Source organism: Artibeus jamaicensis, unplaced genomic scaffold, assembly GCF_021234435.1.
Source record: "Artibeus jamaicensis isolate MK-2021 breed Jamaican fruit bat unplaced genomic scaffold, CSHL_Jam_final scaffold_537, whole genome shotgun sequence".
NCBI classification, from domain to species: Eukaryota; Metazoa; Chordata; class Mammalia; order Chiroptera; family Phyllostomidae; genus Artibeus; species Artibeus jamaicensis.
Window position 1 is genome coordinate 16,495,385 of NW_026522047.1, and position 26,470 is coordinate 16,521,854.

At 40.0% G+C, this 26,470-nt stretch overlaps 1 protein-coding gene across 3 annotated transcripts in view; it reads right to left on the reverse strand.

The window, feature by feature from the left end:
* Positions 1-19,345: 19,345 nt before the first annotated feature.
* The window catches only part of ANAPC10 (anaphase promoting complex subunit 10), a 43,605-nt gene continuing 36,480 nt past the window's right edge, over positions 19,346-26,470 (reverse strand). The window contains exon 3 of one of the 3 annotated variants that reach the window (XM_037162365.2): positions 19,346-20,216. In XM_037162365.2, the coding sequence (XP_037018260.1) occupies positions 19,986-20,216 (231 nt within the window). In that variant the 3' untranslated portion in view covers positions 19,346-19,985. The remainder of the gene's footprint in view (positions 20,217-26,470) is intronic. The other 2 variants (XM_037162364.2, XM_037162366.2) reach the window with 2 other exon arrangements.

Here is a 26,470-nt window from a genome sequence, read left to right on the forward strand (position 1 = left end):
TTAATGCGGACAAGAAGCAGGCTTTGCGAGGAGTCACGGAGGGTGCCAGGCCTGAGCGAGCACCTGAGTGAGCACCTGACAGCAGGCTCAGCCCCCGACAGGCCCACCTGTGTCTCCTCTGTCTCATCTCATCGTCAGAAGACGTGACTCAACGAGATCAGTAAGCAACAATGCTTGTAATTAACCTGGGGGGAAAAGCACTGAGAATTTGATAGCGAAAAACACACTTAAAAGGATCTTTTTAGCACAAAAGATGATTCCAGTTTAACCTGCGGTAATTCCAGGTAAGGCTGGGATTGCTCCCTAAACTGGAAACAGTACGACCACTGGATAGATTGGGGTCTGTGGCTGGACACACAGCATTGTCAGAAAGCGTGAGGGAACAGAGTCTAACACGGAAACAACTACATCTGAACAGCAGTTGGCATAACAACTTACTCCTTACCTCTCTGGGGTGGAAAATTACGTTTTCACTTGACAAATGCACACAACAATGACAAGTGCCCTGTGCAGCTTCTGTTACATGGAATTAAAAATACGGTACAACTTCATGATGGTGGTAATTCCTCCTATAGTAATTTTTACTCTAAAACGTTTCAGGTACGTTTTCAAATGTAGAGAATATAATAAATCTCTGGGTGTACGCTACTTGGTTTAAGAGATAAAACATTACAGGCCCTGACCGGGTAGCTCAGTGGGTTGGAGTTTTGTCCCAATGCGCAAAGGCTGTGGGTTTGATCCTCAGTCAGACCCAAACAGGAAGCAACCAGTGAATGCATAAATAAGAGGAACAACAAATTGATGTTTGCCTCTCTGTCTGCCTGTCTGTATCCCTCTCTTTTCCTCTCTCTAATATCAATTTAAAATACACAAATGAATGAATAAAACATTACAAATGTGATTGAATCCCCCTACCCACGATGACCTCACTTCTCAGTTCTTCTTCCTCCTGAACCCCAAGTTTATCACCACACTGAATCTCATGTTATTTACTTCCTTGGGATGCATTGTCAGAATTTCTCAGGCTAAGATAAAAGGGCTAGTTTTCTATGAATGTTTAGAATTCATTATTCCCTTAGTGCCTCTGAGCAGAATCTATGAAATGGTGAGGTCTCTTTTGCATTAAACCAAAAAAAAAAAAAAGGAAAAATATGCCATTTTAAGACCAGTCCAACTGTGAATGTAATGTCCTTAAAAAATAAATAAATAAAACCAAGGATATTCAGAAACATGGGGAGAAAAAAGTGGATCAATATGGAAACAATTCAACGTTTGAGTTTCAGCAATATGGTAGACAATGCCTAAAAACCCTCCTGCTAGATTAACCGGAAATGCTGGAGAAAATTAGACACAGTTTAAAAAAATGCACAGCTAAGTGCAGATGAAAGAAAAATATCCAAGTGCCAGGAACAGTCAAGCAACTGAAAACCGGGCTGGCAAAGGGCAGGCTGCCTGTGCTCGCCTCAGTGGCGGCGGTGAGCGGCCGTTAAGATCTAAGAGTTTGGTTTTAAAGGAATGCAAAGGGTAAGAGATGAGAACTTGGTTCTTGGAAGGTGGAGAATTACAACAAAGGTCCCAGCATAAAATTAGGAGGACTAAACTCTCAGGTGAGGTGGAAGGGAATCTGCCTACCAGCAAAAGAAGACAATAGACAATAGGGAAAGTGAGTTATTTGTGCTTGGGCTCTGGGTGGGGAAAACAAATCCCTTCATTGCCAGTGGAAGTGGGGTTCTGGTGGCACTGCAAGAAAAACATTCCAGGAGACCCCCAAGGGAGGGTGAGGTCTAGTGATAAGATTTATTTAATTTTGTGGCTCCAGATTCAAAATCATAATATAGTACCCTTGGGTTTCCAATGTCCCATCACCAGCCATTCCACCATGGAAAAAGTCCAAGCTTGTCTTCATCAAGGCCAAAACATAGGCCAGTGTCCAGAGTTTCTGTGTCGTATTAAAGCTTAGTCCTTCAGAGCCCAAGTGGTCTGCTATGGACCCCAGGCAGCTGCTAATCCCACATAGTTGCTGCAGAGAGAACTCAAGAATGAATGGGGCAGCATGTGTTAGGAGGTAAGAGAGAAGGGTTTTGTTAGCTGGCATTATGTTACCTAAGGCTTGGGACAGACCAGGCACTTTTTCAAACTAACCAATCAACTTCACAAGCTTTTGCAGCTCTGATGGGTCCAGCTCCTAACCAATCTATTTCCTACCCAGGTTAGACTGACAGGCCTCCATGGTCACCATCTTGGCTTCTGTTGCGCATGCCTCATAGAATCACCTCCCCCTGGGCCATGTAGACTTCTACTGAGCATGTCCTGATGTCTGGGTTCCCCTAGACCATCCAGCACCAAAGGGTGGGCTGCTCCCTACACAGGGTAAGGGAGAGGTGTTAACCCCTTGGTGGGGAGGTACTGTGATTCCCTGGCATGTGTGAAGGGGTAGTTTCTTGATGAAACAAACAGGCTTCTGAACATCTGATTCCCTTTGCTCTCGTCCTCTATTAATAACTAGCTACCTACCTACACCAACACCTTGAGAATTCATAATGGCCTGCACAACACAAAGGGTTGAATTTACGTCACATGTCGTTCAGGAAGCAACAGTTGAGGAACAGAAAGAACTAAGTCCTAAGCCAGGGGTCCCCATTGAGTGTACATAGAAGTAAACCCAAAACTATCTTGGAAGAACAGCCTTAACCCAGGCTGCACAGAAATTTTATAGATAAAGCCCTACTGAAGATAAGCTCATAATCCAAGATTTAAAACAGAACAGAAAACAATCTGTACTGGGTAGATTCAGCTGCCAAAAACAGCAGATGGAAACACCCAAGAAATTAACATAATACAAATGTCTGATAGAAACTACTAAAAAATTACGACCAAAAAATTATCACATATTTAACTTATTAGTCTAAAATTCTGTTTACTACAAATTCTACATGCCTTAACACACATAAAAATGAACAATGAGTAAGCAGCTGTTAAGGGAAGGATTAACAACTGCATTTGGAGGGAAGATGAAGGTAAAACCAGAAATAGGAAACACTGAATTTTTTACCACTGAACTGCTTTGGCACCATGAAATGATATAAAGTTGTGAATGCACCGAATAGTTAGCTACTATAGGGAAACAAAGCCCCATCTCAGCAATGTGTAAACTGAGGCTCTTTCCACCAAAGAGCCTGCAAAACACATTGATGAAATGCAAGCAACTGCCTAGATAAGACCTGTGGGACACTGGTCTAAACACTAACGCTAACACAATAGTTCAAATGCGGGAGACGTGGTGGTGGAGAAAAATGTTATACTCACCTTCAATATTGCCTACATTTAACTACCTGTAATGCTTTCTAAGTTAATAATCAATATAGCCACCACTGTCTCTTTACCTAATTTTTTCTTCTGAGGCCTCGTGTAATAGACAGCATGGTTTCAATACCTATTTATTATCTTGAACCCAAACCTTAAACTTTGTGCCCAGACACATGTAAGCAGAAAATTAATTCCATCTATTCTATACTTTCAGTCATTTCTTAGCATTTCCACTGTCACATTCCTGTCTGGTCCTGGGATTCTCACTGAGTCATCAAATATTTCACTGAAGCTGACCATGTACCACGTTCTGTGGTCCCAGAGGCCACAACACGAGGCTGTTCTGAGCCTTCCTTCATTGCCCCCAGCGCTTCCTGCTGCAGCCGAACCTTACTGATTTAAGCTTCCTGACACAGATCACTCACCTACCTGTTCAAAAACCCTCCAGTGGTTCCCTGAAAGACAAAGGCCAAACATCTGACCTTGGTATTAGCCCTCCAAAATCTGGCCTGAAACGATCTCGATAAAATTTCTCTCACCTCTTCTCTAGATGTTTGTTTGCCTTAGTTTGGGGGGCAGTATCTTCCAAATAAGCTGCAGAGCTCTCCCTCCCAGATGGCCAAACAGAGTGAAAAACAAAACCCAATTATCCCCTATTTGTAAAAAAACATATAAGAAATATAAGGACATGAAATGGTGGAAAATAGAAAAATAGATAAAGGCATAACATTTAAACACTAATCAAAAGAAAACTAGCACATCTTTATTAAATCAGAAAAAGTAGATGTTATGGTAAAAAAATTACTTAAGACAAGGAAGTACACTTCATCAGGGATGATTTGATTCATCAGAAAGACGTAACAATTCTAAATATGAACGTATGTACTTAATGACACAGCCACAGAATATATATAAACAGAAAAGTGACAGAATCATAAGGAAAAGTAGAAAAAATCATCAGTCATGTGTAGTGTTTGTATAAACTGGCTTATTAACTCATAGAACCACCAGACAAAAAAAATCAGTTGGATATAAAATATTGAATGACCCAATAAATAAAGCTGAACTAATTAATATATAGGGAGCTCTATGCCCAAAAGCTGCAGAATAAATGATTTTTATGAAACGTTAATAAAAATTTAGCATATGCTGGATACTAAAGCAAGTTACAACAAATTTTTTCAAATGTTCTCTGCCCACAGTGTAATTATGTTAGAAATCAACAATAAAAGGATACTTTGAAAATCTCCACCTATTTCTAAAGAAAATTAAGAAATGTCCTGAGTAACCCATGGGTGAAAGAGAAATATTCTCATAGACATTAGAAACTATTTTAACTGAATAATAGTGGATAATTATGTATCAGATCATAAAAGATCAATTAGAGCTGTGATTAGAGAGCAGTTTACAGCTTTAAGTACATATTTTAGAAAAAAGAATATGGAAAAATCACTCATCTAAGTATTCATCTTCAAAACTCAGAAAAATAAATTAAGCTCATAAAAACAATGAAGAGCAGACATTAATGAAGTAGAACAAATGTACGCAATAGAGAGAATAAATGAAGCCCAAAGCGGGTTCTTAGACAAGACCAGCAGAGCTGGCGAGTTGCTGCTGAGACCAATGAAGAGGAAAAAGAGGTGCCACGGGCAGGAGAATGGGTGTCAGGAACAAGGAGAGACCCCACAGTACGGAGCCCTTGGGCATCGTGCCGCTTACACACTGATAACACAAATAATCTTATACCAAAAGAATTGCAAGTATAGATGAAATGGATAAACTCCCTGAAAAATGCAAACTGTCAAAACTTACAGAAGAATAAGTATAAAAATCTGAGTAGTTTTCCATCTGTTTAGTATTAGAAATCAAACCTATCATTATGTCTTTACAGTGAATCTTATAAATAAGGGATTATTCTAATCTCTCACAAATTCTTCCAGAAAATATAAAAACAAAAAAACTTTCCCATTCCTCTTATGAACTCAAAATAATTCCATGGCCGAAACATGCCAAGGACAGTACCCAGAGGGACTGTCACAGGCCAGCCTCTCTCATGAGGCAAAAACCACACGGTGCATATCGACAAAAAATTCAACTAATTTTTAGCAAACCAAGGCCAATAATCTATAAAAAAGGACAATGCCTATAACCAAGTTGGATTTGTTCTAGGAATGATAGTTGATTTCACATTCAAAAATCAACCCAAATAATTCAATATGATAAAGAAGAAAATCAAATGGTTATTTCGATAGACACAAGAAAAGCATTTTCTGTACTCTACACTCATTCATGACGTACAAACAAACAAAAGCCTTGGTAAACTAGAAATGGGAAGGACTAGCATTAGTTCTGTTCCACTCAGGGGTTCAGCTCCATAAACATCACGCAAATGGTAAAATTCGGAAGGCTTCCCGTTGGGATCAGAAACAAGGCCGGCTACTCTCAACATTCAGTCCAACAACTCAGACTTCTGAGAAAATCAAAAAGAAAAAGAAAAAAAAAAAGATAAAAAAGATCCCTGACTTGGTGGTGATTGAGCACGGGCTGTGAACCAAAGGGGCACATGCCTGGGTTGAGGGCTGGGTCCCCAGTAGGGGGCGCATGAGAGGCAACCACACATTGATGTTTCCCTCTCTTTCTCCTTCCCTTCCCCTCTCTCTAAAAATAAATAAATAAAGTCTTTAAAACAAAGAAATAAAAAAGAATATACAGAAAAATTATTCTAATTAAGAGGAAAGTTAGAAAGTTTCTGGATGTAAAGTCAAGGTACAAAAATCAAATTTATTTCAATGAACCAAAACAAACTTTTTAAAAGTATCATTTGAATAGCATCAAAAATGTCACATTCTTAAGAATAAATCTACAAAAGATGTACAAGCTATATCCCTAGAACACTATAAAACATTATTGAAATCTATTAAAGACTCAAATACATGGAGCCTTCTGAAAATTAGAAGTCTCGATACTGTAAAAGGGACATCAGTTCTCAAACCAATCTATGGATTCAAAGCAACCCCAATAAAAATTCAATTTGGGGTGTGTATGTAACCTGATCAGCTGAATTTACAACATATATAGTAATGGAAAAGGCCAAAAACAGTTGAGACATTCTTCAAAAAGAACAAGCTGAGAGAACTTGATCTACCTGATATCGAAACATATTACAGACCAAGACAGTGTGGTCCAGCTGCAAGAACAGGCAACCTGAAGACAGCGGAGAGCTAAAAGCATACCACACACACCGGGTGCTTGGTGTAAAGGGAAGGCGCAGGGCAGAGCACTGAGCCCGGTGGTCCACCACAGGCGGGCAAACTGTCCGAGCAGAGGAGGGAAATGAAGTTTAAGGGCCATCGTCTAAGGGGGGGCTACAGATCAACACCCTGTGCCCCAAAGCAATGGAGCTTTGATAAGATAAGAGAATATTTTCATGATGTTCAGAATGAAAAAGATTTCTTAGCACACAAAAAACACCAAACATCATGTAAAAGATTAATAAATGGGTTTACATTAGAAAATAAGAATTTATGGTCATTAAAAAAATCCCATCTTTAAGAGCAGGTGTCCCCAACCTCTGGGCCACAGACCGGTCCTGGTCCAGGCCTGTCGGGAACCGGACCACACAGCAGGAGGCAGGCTTGACTGTAATGCAATGCACTTGAATCATCCCGAAACCACCCCCCCCACCTCAGTCCATGGAAAAATTGTCTTCCACGAAATCGGTCCCTGGTGCCAAAAAGGTTGGGGACTGCTGTTTAAGAGAATGAAAAGGCAAACCACGCTGTGGGACAGTTATAATACTTATCGCTGTTGAAGGGTTTATAACCAGAATATTTAAAGCACTTTATAAATCAATATGAAAATAAAAACAATTTTTTAAATGAACAAAAGACTACATACAACACAGCTATCCAAATTGCCAACAAAAACATGAAAAGTGGCTTGACCTTCTTAGTAAGAAAAGGAAAATTAAAACCACAATAACATAATAATGTTTCACTCATCAAAATGGCTAAAATTAAAAAGAGCATAAATACAAAAGTTTGCTAAGTGGAGCAACAGCGACTCCTAAATCCTGCTGTTGAAACATGAATGGGTACATCACATGACTTAGCATGATCTACAAAAAAAGAGCACACACACCCCCTTTGGGCAAGGTGTTTGGCTGCTACATACACGTCTAACAGAAACGCACACATATCAGAAGCCAAAAGGCAGACACCAGGACGTCTTAACAGCATTAGTTGTAATATCCTCAAACTGAAAATTCCACTCACCAGCAACACTGGAATGAAAAAATTATGGTCTGTTCCTACGATAGAACACTATAGACACAACAGTACAAAGTAACAAACTATAGCTACATGCAGTAACGTGGATACATATTACATACATCACGCTGAGTGAAAGAAAACCAACACAAAGGAAGAGATACTGTACATCTGTCTGCACATATGTACTTAATGTATGTATTAAATGAAAATGAAACACAGTTACGCCATTTAGCTTGGGGTAGGGGCTAATGGTGGAGAGGGGAAGGGGACACGAAGTTTAGATGGGACACGAAGAGGACTCCCGGGGTTCCGAGGTGTTCTGGTCTTTGGCATGTGCCTGGGTGTCCAGGATGACCTGATTCAATGAGGCGGTGTTCGGTGTACTTTGCTGGGTATGCACTATGCTTCACACACTTAAAAAGGAAAAAGGCTGACAAAATTGGCCAGTGATTACAGTACATAGGACTCAGCTGCTCATATAACTCCTGTACTGCTGAGTTACATCCTTTTAGCTTGCAAATAATAGAGAAAGACTTTCACACACCTGGCTTTTCATTAAAATAATATTTCCTATTATCATATTCACTAGCTACACATTGAGTATCTGCAAAATGGCTACTACTTATTAAAATAAGAAACTGTGCTTACACTGTACTGTTCCTTCCCATCACTAGCATATTTCATGTTTCGGTTGACATTATCTTTGGAAGGGATTATAGTCTGGATAACGCTGTGTCAAAGACTTCTTCAGCTGAAAAAGAAAGCTCCCTTGTTTTGAATCCAAAAGTAATTAGATGCAAAGCAAGCACAAATTGGACCCAAAGGAATCAAGTTCTGTTCCTACTAGTGATGATTTTGTTTAAATACACAGCAAGCCGTCTTCCAAGAACTCCAATATTTTTGTAATAGCCACTTGAGAGCCTTACTTGGAGCTGTGTCTGATTTCTGATGGCCTTGCTTACAAGTGGACTTGTCTAAGAATTCCATGTATTATCTAAACCTTTGGAATGAGAAGAAGAAACCTGGAACAATGGACCCAAATGGGGCGGACATTCCGGTGATCCCACAAGTGTCATACTCTCAGGAATGCCCTTTGGAAAGGAGGATATTTCCAGCCAACTTTCTTACCCCAGGCAACCTTCTGGTAGCCTTCTCCAGGGCCTAATCTTAGATAAAATAGAGCTTTTATCCCATAGTCTCCTTTCCAACTTAAAACGGCCGTGTGTGTTAGGCTACCCATACTGCCTCTTTGATCCTCCCAAGTTTTAATATAGCATTAAATAGAAGACTTATATAATGTTATGGGTATAAGACAACAGTTACCCTATACATAACAGGAAAAGAGTAAACTTTCACCCCATCGTACCCTCCCTGCCTTCTGTCCATCCTGTAACTTAAGGGGGCTACTTGTTACTCAGCTTTAACAGCCTGCTGCACTGCAGTCTGACCACAACCTTCTCCCTCCTCCCCATTTCTGTACACATTGCCATGCCTAACATCTGCCCATCTCATCTATTGAAACCTGCTCATTGTTAGGAAACCGGGGTGTAAATAGAGAACTTCTCCCCCACTCCTGAGGATTCCCAGTTGGGAGGAAGTGCAATTCCTTCCCTCTGAGCCTCTCTCCACCCCTTTGCTCCATCCCTAATGAGGCAAATCTCCCATTGGTAAATATAGGAAGGGTAATTGAGAACAGAGAGCCCCGTTCCATCCTTCTTCTAGGGAGCTTCCCGCCCCAATCAAGGCAACCAGCTATGACCCAAACCTCAGGGGTTCATTGTTAGAAGTCCAAATTAGCTAAGACTTAAACATGTATCTGTCAACCTGTCATTTCTCAAGAAAGACAGTGATATTTTGGCCTTCATGTTCACTATTCCTCAACTTGTCCAGAACCTAGGATACCCCCAACCTACATGAATTTCTGTCTCTTCCATAAGAACTTACCGACTACCCTGGGCACTGGGGAGATCTGTCTTTATTCAGATAATACCCATTACCTGTTTTGCTCAATACTACCTTACCTGGAGTGTGTGTGAATGTCTCTGTGTGCTCCTAGCCATCATCAGCTGGACTGTAAATTATTTCTGAAGAGGAAACATGGTTTCTACTTACTTGTATTCTACACAGAATTTAAGGTGTCTGACAGTATGTGTTGTTTGAAAAAGATGAAATCTTTTTCTCCTGGGATCTATATATATAATACAATTAACCACAGTACTGTAAACATCTTCTGTCTTTGATAGGGATGAACAATCAAGTATCCTTAATAATTTAAAAATGACCCTGTGGCCCTGGCTGGTGTAGCTCAGTGGATTGAGTGCGGGCCTATGAACTAAACAACTGCGGTTCGACTCCCAGTCAGGGCACATGCCTGGGTTGCAGGCCAGTTCCCAGCAGAGGACACATGAGAGGCAACGATATATAGATATTTCTCTCCCTCTCTCCTTCCCTTTCCCTCTAAAGATAAATAAAATCTTTTTTAAATGACCCTGTGGATTACTCCCTCCTAAGTCTTCATGAAAGGCATTGCATGCCTCCCAGCCTTATAAGTGTCATCTGCTCAATGGCATCTGCCTTTCTCCATCGGCACAATGTGGCCAGTATTGTCAGTTACACTACCTTACATTACTGGAGATGACCTAGAATAAGGACTTCTACTCAGTCGGTCAAAATAGAGAAAACGTACCCAGAGTTATCCAAACTTGGCTCCTCCAGAGGGGACAAGTTTGGAGCTAGAAATATAGTGCTTATCATGAAATCCCAAAGGGCTCAGAAGGGGCAGAAACAAGAAGTAGCTACCAGCGGCTAAGGGATTTGGAACTATTGGGTTGGCCAAACAATCCATTTAGTTTTATTTGTAAAATAAAATAAACATTTTTCATTTTCAATAATAACTTTATTGACTTCAATATTTTGAGTTACGTCGGCTCTCTCCCACTATTGGCTTCTACTGGGTGGAGGCCAGGGGTGCTGCTGAACATCTCCCATGCATAACACAGCCCCACAGCAAAGAGTTACTTGGCCAAAATGTCAACGGTACCAAGAAACTTCCCAAACCATTTTTGACACATTTGATCAGTCACAGCACCTCCTCCATACACTGCAAAAATCTCTTTTTTTTTGCATTTCAGTTGTGTTTTTACCTTTCTTGAAGTAATAAAACATAATACGCCAAAAATGTTGTGTATTTTATTCCATCTTTGATAAGGTTTTTTAAATGCACGCTGATGTGACAGCTGTCACAAGACAATCTAACAAAATTGTTTCAAAGGAAGTTAAAGACAACTGAGCACTATGAGAGCCGTTATATGGAAAAAACTAAATGAACTTTTTGGCCAGCCCAATAGAATCAGGAGTAAGAATAGGTCTAATAGAATGATTTAGAATTAGATCTAACTCATTCTAAGTATGAGAATTACTAAAATGATTCTAAAATCATTCTAAAATGATGCTCATTTCCCACTTCTGGGAATGAGCGTGTCTTAAAGAACTTAAGGGATGCTCAGTATCTATGCCAGCTGCAACATTAGAAAGTTTCATCAGGCATCTTTTTTGGTAAGATTGAAAAGTGCAAGAAACAGAGTTTTGATATTTTGCATGGACTCAAAACGAAAAACATTACAGTTAATCTGGCCCCCATTCTTTGTAACAGAATGCGCAGAAGTTAGAAATTCCTTGTTTTGTGTGGTACAATTCTACATGTTTGCTATTATAGTGAAGTGTTCGTACATACAATGTAGATAGTAAAATACAGATGCTGAAAAAGGGCTTGCTAGGTTGCCACACGGGCAGCAGTGTTCCCGATTCACCAGGGAGGAGGGGACACACAGCCATTTCACCCCCAAAGATATCTCAGGTCAAACTGCATGGACCAAAGACAAAGTAACTATAATACCAGCTATTCTTTTTTTTTTAAGATGAACAATTTTTTTTCAAGATTTTATTCATTTATCTTTAGTGGGGAAGGGAAGGAGAGAGGGAAAGAAATACCAATGTATGGTTGCCCCTCGTGCGTCCCCTGCCAGGAACTGGCCTGCAACCTAAGCATGTGCCCTGACTGGGAACTGAACCACCATCCTTTGATTCACAGGCCTGCGCTCAATCCACTGAGCCACACCAGCCAGGCTATTCTTTATTGGTATTTGCCAGGCACTGGGCTAAGTGCTTACCGCTATCACCTCCTGCTATCCTCTGAGGACATTCGTATTAGTGTCCTGCTATTAGTATTTCCAGTGTGCTGATGAGGGTGACGTGGCAGACAATGTTTATTGTCTATGTACTATCTCTTCTCCATTCTTCTCTGCATAGGGAATAATAGTGATTTGGGTTTTTGCCCTTTTTGGGGGGGCATAAAAAAGCCTTTTTGCCTTCTTTTGGGGGGCATAAAAAAGCCCCCCTTTATGCTTTATTGTAGCATAAAGACCGATGGTGCATCTGGGAGGTTCCCGCAACCGGCCTAAATAATCAGTGTGGGCCGGGCAGGTCGGGGGTTAGTTACTCTGTGTGGAAGGTGAGAGGGGTCAAAATACACCAAACCACACCAGTTAAACGACTGATGATTTCAAGAAAAAACTGACGATTTTTTTCTAACTAGCTTGGATGACTTAAAAAAAGAATGAAAGAAAACAGGATCCTGAGACAGATTCCCTAACTCTTCTATTAGTTACGGAATGCTACCTTAAAAAATAAGCACTATTTTAAACTAAAGAGTAAAATTCCTCTGCTTTGTCTTTGGTAAACACCTGAGTATGTTGCAACAACAGTTGGATGGATCACTACCATTCATTCTCCTTCTATTGAGGCTACCCTCGATTTCATTTGTCTTCATAGCCATCTGACATGTGATTCTTATAAATGTGAACCGTTGAAAACAAACAGCTGGCTGAACTCTCTGCTTCAGTCTTTTGGACACTTTGCTTCTTGGTAAGTGATCGGTATTTTGATACTGCTGTAGTAACAACAGGAAATGATCTGTTAAAATCTGGATGTCCAGCTTCAGATGAATGCCAGGGTAAAGAGGAGAGCTAGTTTCAGAATAAAGTCTATAAAAACAGTTCAGGGAGTTATTTCCAGGACCACAGGAGGAGAATTGTAATTTGTTCTCAATATTGGAAAAGTGCATGCCTAGTGGGGAGAACATCTTACAGTGATCACTGAACTGCACCAATGGAAAGCCAATGGCCACCAATGTAGTGATTAAACAACCGTAATTGCCAGTGCTAGAGTTTCTATTATACATGATGTGAAATACCATACCTGCAACGAAAATTCACTTAGAAGATTTCATAAGCAGGTAAAACTCCCCTTAAAAAGGTCCACCTGTGATTCTACTGCTTATGTTTTAAAAATGGCGAGTTGCTTCTACTTACCAGAAAGAACAAGAGAAGACAAAGGTGGTAGGATTAGCCATTAAAAACAAAAAGCCCTGGCTGGTGTGGCTCAGTGGATAGAGCACCAGCCTGTGAACCAAAGGGTCGCAGTTTCGATTCCTATTCAGGGCACATGCCTGGGTTGCAGGGCCAGGTCCCCAGTAAGGGGGCCGCATGAGAGGCAACCACACAATGATGTTCTTCTCCTTTTCTTTTTTCCTCCCTTCCCCTAAAAAAAAAAAAAAAAAAAAGGATGTTTTCAGATAAAATTGAAAAATAGATTAGTTGATAGTACTAAAAAATAATGAAATTTTTTCATATAAAATTGCTCTTGATTACAGACATCTTCTGAGATTTATAGTTGAGGGGGTCTAAATAGCCTTCAAATTTGTCCTGTTAAAATAATAAATTATTATCATAGATAATAAGTAAACGAATCCCTGAGGATTTCTTCTTCATCATTTTTCTTCTAAAGCCTTCTGGTCACCAGTGCACAGAAACAGTTGTAACTAAATGGCAGACCATCAGGCACAGAGCGCTTCTGTGTCGAGGGCTGGTAAGGAGCCTTCACAGCAAACATTTCTAGACACCATACTCTAGAACAGCAATTTTCAACCTTTTCATCTCATGGCACATAGAAACTAATTATTAAAATTCTGTGGCACACCAAAAAATACATGTTTTGCCAACCTGACAAATAAGTATAATTTTGATTCATTCACACCAGTCAGCTGTTGTTGTGTTGGCTGTTAGTCCTTTTTTTACTGGACAATCTAAGGGAAAAGAGGTCAGTGGCCCTGACTAAATAGTCAGGTATTGCATGTTTTAAACATTCTTGTGGTGCACCAGTTGAAACTCACTGCTCTAGAATGTCATAGTGGAAGTGGGAAATAGCAGAACAATGTGGGCAAAAGATTATCTTGGCGCAAAAGACGCACAAAGCAAAGTGTCCACATATAATCCCAACTACGAAGTATTATTTTCCCTGATGCTTTAACCTATTTTGCAAACTTTATCATTTTAAAAAGGTAATTGATGAAATAAACTAATAACTAAGAATTCAATAAAAAATAATAGAGGACTTCTGGTCAAGATGGAGGCCTAGGTAGATACACTTTGTCTCCTCATGCAGCCACAGAGAGAATTACAATTAGACCTCAAAACAACACCCAGAACTGTTAGAAAGTCAAACTGCATGGAAGTCCAACAACCAAGGATTTAAAGAAGCCACATTCATCCAGACGGGTAGGAGGGGTAGAGAAGGGCAGAGCTAGGCAGAGGCAAGGAGATGCACTGTGGTGCGGACAGGCAGTGGCATCGGCAGTGGAATGGGCACAGGCAGTCCTACATTCACATGTGGTAGATAAAAATCAGGAGGGGCACCTAGGGAGCAAGCAATCCCAGCCCCAGGCCAGACTGCACAGCCCAAGTTCTAGCTCAAAAATAAATCCCCTTAACTTCTGTCTATAAAAACCAGTGGGGGTTGGGGCAGTGGAGGAAACTGCCAGAATTTCAGCAGACTCTACTTAAAGGGCCAGCATGATCATAGAACTTGGGTAAACCCACCCACTCTGGGATTCAGCTGGAAGGGCACCAGTCACAGACAAGGAGTAGGTGAAGTGACTGGAAATGGGGCAAGCGCCAAGAAAACCTCCAGAAGCCAGGCAGAAGCACTGTTGCCTCTCCAACCCCTCCCCCTACACAGAGTCACAAAGCCATGAAGCGGGTTGCCCTGTCCTGGGGATCACCTAAGGGTTCTTCGCCCCACATAATTTACAGGTGCCTTTTCTACGATAGGCCATGCTACTAAGACAGGCAGTCAAAGCAACTCTACCTGCTTTGACTCAGAAACAAACACAGAAAGGCTGCCAAATTGAGAAGACAAAAAAAATAAGGCCCAAATGAAAGAACAGAACAAAACCCCAGAAAAAGAACTAAATGAAATGGAAATAATCTATCAGATGCAGAGTTCAAAACACCAGTGATCAGGACACTCAAAGAACTCACTGAGGATGACAACAAAATAATAAAAGACCCAAGAAGAAATGAAGGTTATACTAAGTGAAATAAAGAAAAACCTACAGGGAACCATCAGTGGAGGGGATAAAGCCAAGATTCAAAGCAACAATTTGGAACATAAGGGAGAAGTAAGCATTCAACCAGAACAGCAAGAAAAAAAGAATTAAAAAAAACAAGGATAGTATTAGGTGCCTCTGGGACACCTCCAAACATACCAACATCTGAATCATAGGGAATGCCAGGAGAAGAGGAAGAGCAAGAAATTGAAAACTTGCTCTTTTTCATTATTTTCTTTTTCATTATTTGAAAAAATAATGAAAGAAAACTTCCCTAATTTGGAGAAGGATATATACATACAAGTCCAGGAAGCACAGAGAGTCCCAAAACAAATTGGACCTAAAGAGGACCACCAAGACACATCATAATTAAAATGCCAAAGGTTAAAGATAAAGCAGCAAGAGAAAAGCTGAGTTAGCTACAAAGGAGTCTCCTTAAGCCTGTCAGCTGATTTCTCAAAAGAAATTTTGCAGGCAAGGAGGGACTCACAAGAAGTATTCAAAGTGAGGAAAAGCAAGGACCTGTAACCTACATTACTTTATCCAGCAAAGCTACCATTTACAGTGGAAGGGCAGATAAAGTGCTTCCCAGACAAGGTATTCATCACCACTAAGTCATTATTACATGAAATGTTAAAGGGACTTATTTAAGAAAAAAAAGATCAAAACTATGAACACTAAAATGGCAACAAATGCGTAACTATCAACAACTGAATCTAAAAAAACAAACCAAGCAAACTACCAAAACAGGAACAGAATCATAGATATGGAGATCACATGGAGGGTTACTGGCTGGGAGGGAGAAAGGGGAGAATGGGGGGAAAGGTGCAGGGATTAAGAAGTATGAATGGTAGGTACAAAACAGACAGGGGGATGAAGTAAAGGAGAGGATTCCTGAAGGGAATGGGGGTACTGGGAGGAGGGGGACAAAGGGGGAGAAACTGTGACAACTGTAATAGCATAATCAAAATATATTTTAAAAAATAAATAAAAACAATACATAAGCATACATGTTATTAAGAAGTTTAAAGGAGCGACAATTTTCTAAAACACTAGAAACATCAAATATTTGTACTTGACTCATCAAATCTTATACTCACTAAACTTACATTGTAGTGTGTATTAATCTATTCTAAATTAGTAGTCATAATGGCAAAAATAACAGCTTCTAAAATTGTTTTTCAAGATTTGTCCATGTTTTAATCATAGGAATGCTTCAAACAAGAGTAAATGTACAAAATAATCACTTGATTCTGACACACAAACCATCTGTTTCAAATTAATCGTCGTTACTTATATATAAATAGCCTAGATTCAAGGGTAGGCCTGGAAAGTGAGTAACTAGCTAATATTAAAACTACTCTTTCTTTCCAAAATTCTACCTCCTCCACGTCTTCTTCAGCTTCACCTCGAATTTCCTGAGCTGAAAGTCAAATCTCGCTTCTCCTCTATACCCCCGTTCATCGATTAGAGACTTTAGCACTCTAATTCCTGACTTGGTTGTGCAGAAGACTATTGTTTCCCACAGCAGGTTGTGAGCAACTGGTAAGCAAGGTCTGCATCAGATTTACCTTCGTTTCCTTGTTACAATACTGCTAATGCAACACCCAGTACCTGTTAGTGTTTTTTAAGCATTGTGTATATATTAGTGTTCCATAAACTGCTTTGATTTAATATTCCAGTTTTATACACTTTCTTGTGACAATACTTCCTCAGCTAATTCACTGATTTTAACAGTGCTTCATACTTAGACTACACGTGAAATTTAAACATTTACATCTTATAACTGCACAATTTAATACTCAAAGATGTATACTCATTACAAATAAGTTGGTGAATTTACTGTTGCTTTATTAACCGTTAAAATGTTTTTTAATCTTAGTTTTTGATTCTCAAATCCTATACAGTAGGAAGTAAATTTATCCACGTTGTTGCATGTATTCATTGGCTGTTCACTTTTATTGCTCAGTAGTATTCTACTATATGGATATACCACAATGTTTACATTCTCTTGTTAATCAATGTTTGGGTTGTTTCCAGTTTTGAGATACTACAAATGAAGCTGCTATAAATCTTCATGTACCAGTCTTTGGATAAACATACATTTTCTCATCTGTTGGGTAAACACCTAGGAGTGGAATGGCTGGGTCCTATAATTAGGTGCATGTTTAACTTTTAAAGAAATTATCAAACTGTTCTCCAAAATGGATGTCCATTAATTACAACTTCACCATCAGTGTGAGGTCCAGTTCCTCCATATCTTTGCTAAACCTTGCAATAGTTTTTCTTTTAATTGTAGCTATTATAGTGGCTGTGGAATACTATCTTATGGTTTTTTAAAAATCTCTATTTACTGATGGGGGGGAAGGGGAGGGAGAGAAAGAGACATTGATTTGTCGTTCCACTTATTTATGCATTCATTGGCTGCTTCTTGTATATGCCCTGACCAGGGATTAAACCTGTGACCTTGGTGTATTGGGGACAATGCTCTAATCAAGTGAGCTACCCAGCCAGGGCTCATCAAGGTTTTAATTTGCATTTCACTAACATCCAGTGAAGTTCAGCATCTTTTCAAATCATATGTCTTCCTCAATGAAATGACTGTTCAAATCTATTGATTACTTTGAATTGGGTTATTTTCTTTCTGTGGAGTTGTAAGACTCCTTTATTCTAGACGTACATCTGTACTTTTAAAAGAGAAAGGCAACTGCTTTAGATAACAATGCTTTGTTATAATATGAGGTCTATCTATACTTGAAATAATCCTTATAATAAGGGCAGGCATTATCTCCATAAGCCTCAGATACCAAGTTTTCCCATGTCTGACAGGTAGTCAGCCAGCCAAGTAGAAGGAGAAAACACACTAATTTTCTCGACATTCTTCTTAACCCCTCCTAATTTTAGGAATCTCTTAGCAATTAGTAGTAGCAGATAAGCAACTGGATCATGTAAATAATAACCAGTCTTCCTCCTTTTTTCTTTTAAGCAGATTTTTTAAAAGCAGTTAGCAAGTAGTAACATTATTAATAAATCCTTCTATATCTTTTTTAATCCTCACCTGAGGACACGGTTTCATTGATTTTAGAGAGAGAGGATGGGAGAGACAGAGAGGGAGAGAGACAGAGAGAGAAAAAACCAAACACCTGATATGATGAACTCTGATCTGCCCTGGCTGGTGTGCTTCGATCCTGGCTGGACTGAGCACTGGCCTGTGAACCAAAGGGTGGCATGTTCGATTCCCTGTCAGGGCACATGCCTGGGTTGAGGGCCAGGCCCCCCGGTGACAGGCACATGAGAAGCAACCACACATGACGTTTCTCTCCCTCTCGTTCTCTCTCCCATCCCGTCTAAATAAATAAATAAATAAAATCTTTAAAAAAAGAACAGAAACTTTGATCTGGTTGCCCCCCACACGCACCCTGACCAGGGGTCAAACCCGCCACGTTTCTGGCCTACGAGATGACACTCCAGCCAACTGAGCCGCAGGCCAAGGCTCCTTCTGCATTTTCACTAGAGTTCCCTGTCCCTTAGACTGAACCCTGTTGTTTACACGAATGCTTCCCTTATCGGACTAATAAAGCAAACCACCTAGTGCAGGGCCTGGTGTAGGCATACTGTTGTTCTAGTCTCCTTGATTTTCTCCTCCCCTGTTAATTCCCATCCAGGTGTTTTCCCTTCAATCCCCTCCTCCGCCCTTTCCCGCACCCCACATCGCACCTCTGCTGGGATTTATCTGCTGATGATCCCCAGTGAGATTCAGTCGGTTACAGTCTATTTGGTGACTCTATAAATCACCTACCAAACTTCCTCAAAGACAACAAAAGGCAGATGGTGAAACTCTGAAACTCAGAACAGCACAGACTGCTGAGTGAAAAAGTAAAACCTTTCTTTGCAGGGGTGTCCAACCTGTGGCTTATGGGCTGCAACCCAGGACGGCTGTGAATTCGGCCCAACGCAAAATCGTAAATTTACTTAAAACATTAGGAGATTTTTTTCTGATTACATGTCACAATGTAATTAATCTGTGATCCAAGACAACTCTTCTTCTTCCAGTGTGGTGCAGACCCCAAAAGGTTGGACACCCCTGTAAGTATCCATGTAAATAAGTACTCTCTGCCGGAACAAAAGCAGACACAAAATTATTTTTAAACGTTACCATTTAAGACTTCAGTCTCTCCAGTAATGCAGGAATCTCCAAGGTATCTTTCCCAAATAAGAGCCAATCTGGGGAAGCTCTGTGGCTGAATAAGCATCCTCCCCAAAAGTAACAGATATAGGAAAAAAAAGTATGCAGAACCAAATCCACTCATTTTAAACCATGGAGAGGAAACACATTTAAGCTCCTTTAATATCTTTTTACATATAAAGAATAATTTCATACATTTTAAAAATTTTCATGAGACATATTTATCCCTCAGGAACGCTTCCGTGTCAGACACAAACTTGAAGGCAACTCTTCTAGTGCAGCGTTAAGTGAGAAGAACAGCCGAGTGTGCCGGCGATCTCCGACATCGTACCCGGGTACCGGCAAGCGTAGGTTAGAAGCATCTCATGGAAGCGATTATGACCCAATTAACCATGTTCCCCAAATCAGAGTGGTTCTCATCAGACGCTGAATACTAAGCTTATTTTGACACGGCCTTTAAAAAGGCCTCATCGAAAGAGTACGTTTCCTCTGGAGGGAAAAAAGGGGAATTCTGTCGTATTAAAGGTAGTATCTATCGATGAAAAATTCAACGACTGGCTTCAAATCCATTTTTAATAACATAAAAGATGTGACCTTTATTGTATTTTAAAGAAAATAAAGATAGTATGACACAAATTTATTTCTAAAGCCACAATAAAACACTTAATACATACAAAAGTGTAAAATGACAGATGCCTTTTCAATAAAGATACCAGACACAACATTTACTGACCAGAGAAAACAGAGAAGTGTTTACTGACTCGGTCCTGACCCCAGGTCACCTTATTGAACGATACATCATGAAATCGATAGTTGTACATCGAGGAAATTTACCAATGGAGCTCTCCTCCACTGGAGTGTATATTTTAATCTGTCTCATGTGGGTGTCTCTTCCGTTTTGGTGATTGGCTAGAACAGCGATCTGTATCATGAATGTGCGAGTTGGCTTCTTATGATTATCGGTTAAGGGAACGTGAATCCAGCCACTTGGTTCCACCAATTCGAGTTGCTGCCAGGAAAAGAAAAGTCAGATTAGATTTCCACCCAATGAACGTAATGTATTACAATGAACGTATTCGAAAGCTGACTTAGTTGTGCGTGGCGTCAGACGGTGCCAGGCTGCTCAGGGTGGTCACTCTGTAAGTTGTGCAAATGTCTAACCACTGTGTCGTACACCTGACACTAGTATAATACTGTATGTCAACTGTAATTTAAAAATGGCAAAAAGTTTTAAATAAAATTAAAAAATTAAGTTGACTTAAAAACTGACCTCTTGGCTCACTGAGAGAATGACAACAGGATAGTCACTATTACCAGTTACTGGACACTCAGACCACGGTCTGTTTTCCCAGGCACTAAGCACATGACACGTGCCATCTTGATACTAGTCTCTGTGTCAGAGTCAGACACGTACAAATGTATACATCCAATCAAAGACCATGCTGATACAAGCAGGAAAAGAATCTCAGGTTTCTAAAATATTTCAAGAAACATGCCTCCAAACTCATATAACAACCAGATTCTATATAAATTACAAGGACATTAACAAAAGAAAATGAGTCATTAAATATGCATCAAACAAACCTTTCTTTCTGAACATGGTTAATAAGTGATCTATTTATCTATTCTAGATGATGATAAAAACCTAAAATCTAGATTTTAAATGTTTTTAAATAAGAAATGCTAGATAATTTTTTTAGTTTTTAATTTTATTTTAAACAAGAGCCCAAACTGTCCTTACTTAACAAGGAAAGGAAAATCGTAAGTCAAAAGGTAAACCAAAGTTTCTACACATTTTCCTAAAGTTATAAAGCAGTTTAAAAAACCACTGATTTTTACATTATCTTAATCACTGGACAAAAGCGAACCACAGACATTACAGCAAATACAGGTTTATCTTATCAACACAATCAAAGGGCAAGGAGCGTCAGAGACTCTAAACTGGGGCCCCACGAGTTACCCCAGAAAAACAACTGAACGAATGCCGCCATGTCTTCTGTTGCTCCCCCTTTTTTCTTCTTTCATTCTTTTCATAACTTCCTTTTCTTTCCTTCTTTATGCTTTCTCTCTTTCCATCTTTTCTATAAAGAAAGAGGGTAGGCAGAGATGGAGCAAGAGAACTATCACCTAAGGTAGCTGGTGTTTAAGACTAAAGGATTTCCCCCTTTTAACTATAAAATAAAATAACTGAATCTCTACCCCCACGGTGTTTTGATCAGTGAGATTTTATGAACTTCATTAGCACTAACTCAAAATGAGTACATCAGAAATGGGGTTTCTATCATTAACCTTTCACTCATTCGGGCCACAAACAGTCACTGAGTACACGCAAGCAGGCGTCATTTCTGCCTGCCCTGTGCACCAGCGGTGTCAAACTCATGTTCACGGGGGGGGCACATCAGCCTCGAGGTTGTCTTCAAAGGGCCAAGTGTACTTTCAACTCCTTAACAGTTAAGGAGCAGTTACATTTACAGTCCCAAAATGATTTCGGCCCTTTGAAGGCAACCTCGAGGCTGATGTGGCCCCAGTGACCAGTGAGTGTGACACCCCTGCTCTGGAAAAGCAGAGAAACAGCTTTCTCTAGAAGCTGGAAAAGGCCAGAAACAGTTCTCCCCAAGAAGCTCCAGGAAAGGAGGCACCTGCTGCCACCTCGGTTTTAACCCTCGGCCCCGGTTTGGACTTCTCACTTCCAGACTGTGAGACACCGAACGTGTGTTGTTTCAAGCCACTAAGCGCGAGGCAATCGGTTATAGCAGCAAGAAGAAATATTACAATAGATGTACACGGGAGTTCAGAGGAGGGAGAAAGTACTTCTGGTTGAAATGACCTTTCCTCCAGGTAAATGCACAATAATGAACAAAAAGTAAGACCAAGATTCTATATTCAGCTCCTTACTAATACACTGTTTTTGACAAATTTAACCATTCTTTCTAACAGATGCAAAGTTACTTTTAGAGTACTTATAATTTACATGCCTCAGTGCACAAAAAGCTGTAATAAGATTTTAGAACATGAATGATTTTGCCCACAATATACCCAGAATTATAAATGTAGTAAACTACTCAATAAATACAATTAATCCCCGGTTTCTGTAGGACACATCATGAAGTTTACTGACCGCAATCACTAAAAGCATGTTACAAAGCACATACAGCTGATAACGCCCCTCAGGCAGCTTCGCCGTCGACCACACTGCCCAGGGTCATAAACACCAAGTCTCGAATCTGCTTCGCTTCTATTTTGCCCAGTTTAAAATTCTCATAGTCATCTCTAAAATGTTATTAGAAACTTATTTCATAGATATAAAAACCTCAAGTACACAAAGTATGTATACATTTAATTTTTTGTAAATGGTTGATTACAAGATTAACATATTTTAAGCCAAAAAATTATTTATATTATTTTTGTATTTTAAACAGAAAATTAACAAAAGGCCAAAATTTCACCAAAATAACTTTCTTGTTTTCTCTCCCATTTCTGGTTTGGACCTCAGTAAACGAAAATTTCACCACCATTAACATACAATTTTTTGCCCTGGCCAGTATGGCTCAGTTGGTTGAAGCGAGGTCCCATTATCAAGGTGTTGCGGAGCCCAGTCCTGGTCAGGGCACACACCTGGGCTGCGGCTCCGAAGCCCAGTCCAGATGTGGGTGGGTGGGCATGTGCGACCCCGGGTCAGGATGGTACAGTCCCTGCTTGGGCACCGGTCCCCGGGCCGGACGCATGTGAGAGGCAACCAGTCAATGCTTCTCCCTCAAATTGATGTTTCTCACCCTTCCTCTCTAAAAACAATTTTAAAAAAATGTTCTTGGGTGAGGATTTTAAAAAAAGAAAGCTTTTTCTGTATTCCCCCTTGTTCTTTCTTTCTGCCATCTCCCACGTTTGGCTCCTTTCTCCATATAGTCACTCACTTGAAAAGTTTTGGGTTTTCTTTAAATTTTTCACCTGCTAGTTATCTGCATCCCATTCCAATCTTGTCAAAGTCACCAGTGACCACCCACCTTGCCCAATCAACTCCTTCTAGGAACAGTTCTTTATACAGCTTACTACTGTGTTCTGGATTTTATCTAATAACGTGCCTGACCAAGACCTATTTCTGTTTTAAATGCTAAGGCTTTTAAAGCTTTACGTAATATTGTAGCTTAAATATAATTTTGTATACAAAAGTACATAACATGGTTTACTAAAGCTAGTAAAGGTTGTAAATGACAAGAAAAATAACTGGTAATTCAGTAAAGATCGATAAATTTAAAGATTAATAAAGTGAAGACTTATTAATGCTAAGCTAATAGGACACTTGAAATTGTCCTCCATAACTGTATCCAGACCTGTGACTTCAAGTACCTCTAGTGGATATTTGTCGATGATTTAAAATTGTGTATCTCCTTCTTCATAGGCCACTTCTGAAGGGACCAGCAGGAGGAGAGCACAGATTTCTAGCTGATGCTCACCACTGCTTGCCTCTTCAGCCTCACCTTGAATGGTCTTCCACCTACTTTAGTTATATAATCTGCAACAGTGTGAAAATAAATTTATACTACGAAGGAAGCTGATTCTGAAAATACTCCAAAGATCAAGAGATGACAAAGAGATTGTGTGCAGGTATGCAAAAACAATTTTTAATTAACTGAAATTAAATGAATTGCTTGGAAAAAAGAACTACGACTCCTACGGGTCAGTTCTAAGAGGAACCTTCTCATGCCGCCTATGGCAGCTTTGTAACAAGTGACCTTAGCTCAGCCTAAACTGCACTTCCCAGGAGTCCCTTCCTCACATGTTTCTGGTGGCGGGGGGCACAAAATATTTTCAGACAAGACTGGGAGCGCAGAAGTGAAGCAGCAGCCTCGCCTGTGGACTTCGAGCTCCAGCATCAGGCGTGCAAACAGCTTCACAAATTATTTAAGCAACTCCTACTGGTGTAAGGCAAAATCCCTGTAACAAACCCCTTCTTACACGCTGCCACGCCCCCCCCCCCCCACTGCAAGGTCGCTGAGCTGGATGTCCAGAAAGGATGTTTCCAAGAAGAAAACGTGGAACCAAGGGAGTATATGTACTGCAGCACGAGATATTTTGAGTCTGTTAGAGAATTTAGGAATATATTGATAACTGATAACATTTTAGAAATTAAGGAAAAATGAGGCAACTGTTAATTACAGAAAAATAAGGTTATGTTTAAAAAGTAAATTTAAGCATAGAACATGATATAAATCAGGTATAAATAATATTTATGTGGTTATAATAATGAAACCGTACATAATGATTTCAGCAAACACCATGAAAAGCTACACTAGGCAAATGAAGAGAAGTACACTGGAGAAGAAACGAGATTTGAGAGCCAAATCTATGTTTCATAGCCAGGTATCGTTAGATCACATCTTTAAATACAGGTAGGTACAGACATGCTATGTAGAATCGTACTTATCTGTGACAGACATCTGTTCCCTGTGTTACTTGGCAGGGAATGCAAGTAAGGCCAAAGCAACTAAGGGCACTGCCCCTCAGGAGTGGGAGGGGATATCGGAGAGGGGAGAAGGGCTGTTGTTACAGGTGCTACTGCAGTCCTCCCAGACTTTTAACCTGTGCACATGTTTTACTGTAGCAAAAATATGCATGCATGATAAAAATATTTTTAAAAACTAAGGAAATCATCACAAAAAGTTAGAGCCATGGTCAACTATAAGAGGTAGGAAAAGGACCGTGATGGGGAAGGAAGAGGGTATACTCCCAATTCTGGGATGCTCATAAAGTCCCACTTTACACTAAAAAGTTGCACACACAGAAAAGCCGCATGTGTGTTTCATGGCCCATGGGGAGGAGGGGTGCTGAGCACCCAGAAGCAGCAAGCCCCCAGCCCCCAGCCGCAGAACTCCGCATGCTGGGGGCGAGGCTGTCTCCTCCAAGTCCTGGACAGTCCGGGTAAATTACGATCCGCTGTTAAATGGGCTCTAAAATATAAATAAATGTATATTTCCTTTACACTTCACACTAATTTGTTTTATCCTAGGACAAATATGAAACAGAATTTGAATGTACAATACTATGAGAAAATCTTATGCAAATTACACAAATTTAGACTTTTCATATGCATGAGTAATTCTTAAAGTATAGCAATTAAAAGGTACGCTGTCTTCCTATGACCATCAATTTTAATGGTAAATAAATTTTCAAAACGATAAGAGGTGAAGGTAGCCTGTAGGTGCACGTTACAGGTGCACACATTTGTGCACATCTGAGGAAACAGGCTGTGTGCTGGCACCGCCAGGCTACAAACCACTGAAAAATAGATGGAGGCGTCAGGAGTGTAAGATCTCAAAGAATCACTATAAAATACTTTTTCTATATGTCATTTAACCACTAAGCAAATAACTGCTTATTTTAAAAGTCCAGTTGAAGCAGGATACCCAATTACCATTTTTTAAGAAGTTCAGTAGAGCAATGAAGCCTTTAAAAAATCTTTTCACAATCAAGCTTCCTTCAGAAGAACTGTTAAGAACTAACACAAGACTTATGAGAAGCAAGTGACAAGCTCAACAGATCCAGCTGATTAAGAGACATCTAAAGATTTCTGCTGCAAGGATATCACAGTCCCATGGAGGCAATAAATAGAAAGCAGAATTCCAACTGCAATGCAATCCTAAATACATTTTAAGGAGATGTGGAGCTCTTAAGGGCTCTAGAAAGAAAAGTAATGGGAATTATTCAGAAGTGGATGGAAGAGACATCCATTAAGTAAAGCTGACTCCATTCTGGCTTTATGATTTTCCTTTTTCTATGAAATAATCACAGTTAACAATAAGTAACATGTTCGGAACAATTATTCTTTGCCACACACAGTATTAAGAGTTTTACATATACTGATTTTATCCAGGCCTATGAAGTACACTATTTTCACCTTCATTTTATACCCAAGAAATCTGAGACAAAGAGAAGCTAATTTTCCAGGGTTCACACTTAGGTGGCAGAGCAGAAACTCAAATCCCAGTAAGATGACTCCAAAGCCCATGCACTCGGATTTTATCAACTCAAAGATTTAAAGTGCCTCCAATAGATACGTGTAGCTGAAACTCCCCAATTTCATAAGATTGCACAGAGAAGTACACCAGTGGGTGCTCTTACAGCCTATAAAAACGTCACCAGTCTTCAGGGCTTGGCTCCTTTCAGCTACCATGTACTGAGCTGCCCCCACAGGTCAGGCACTTAACGCACATTCGCTGCAACCATCCCAACACCACATCTCTAAGTCACCGCTGATGAAACGGAAGT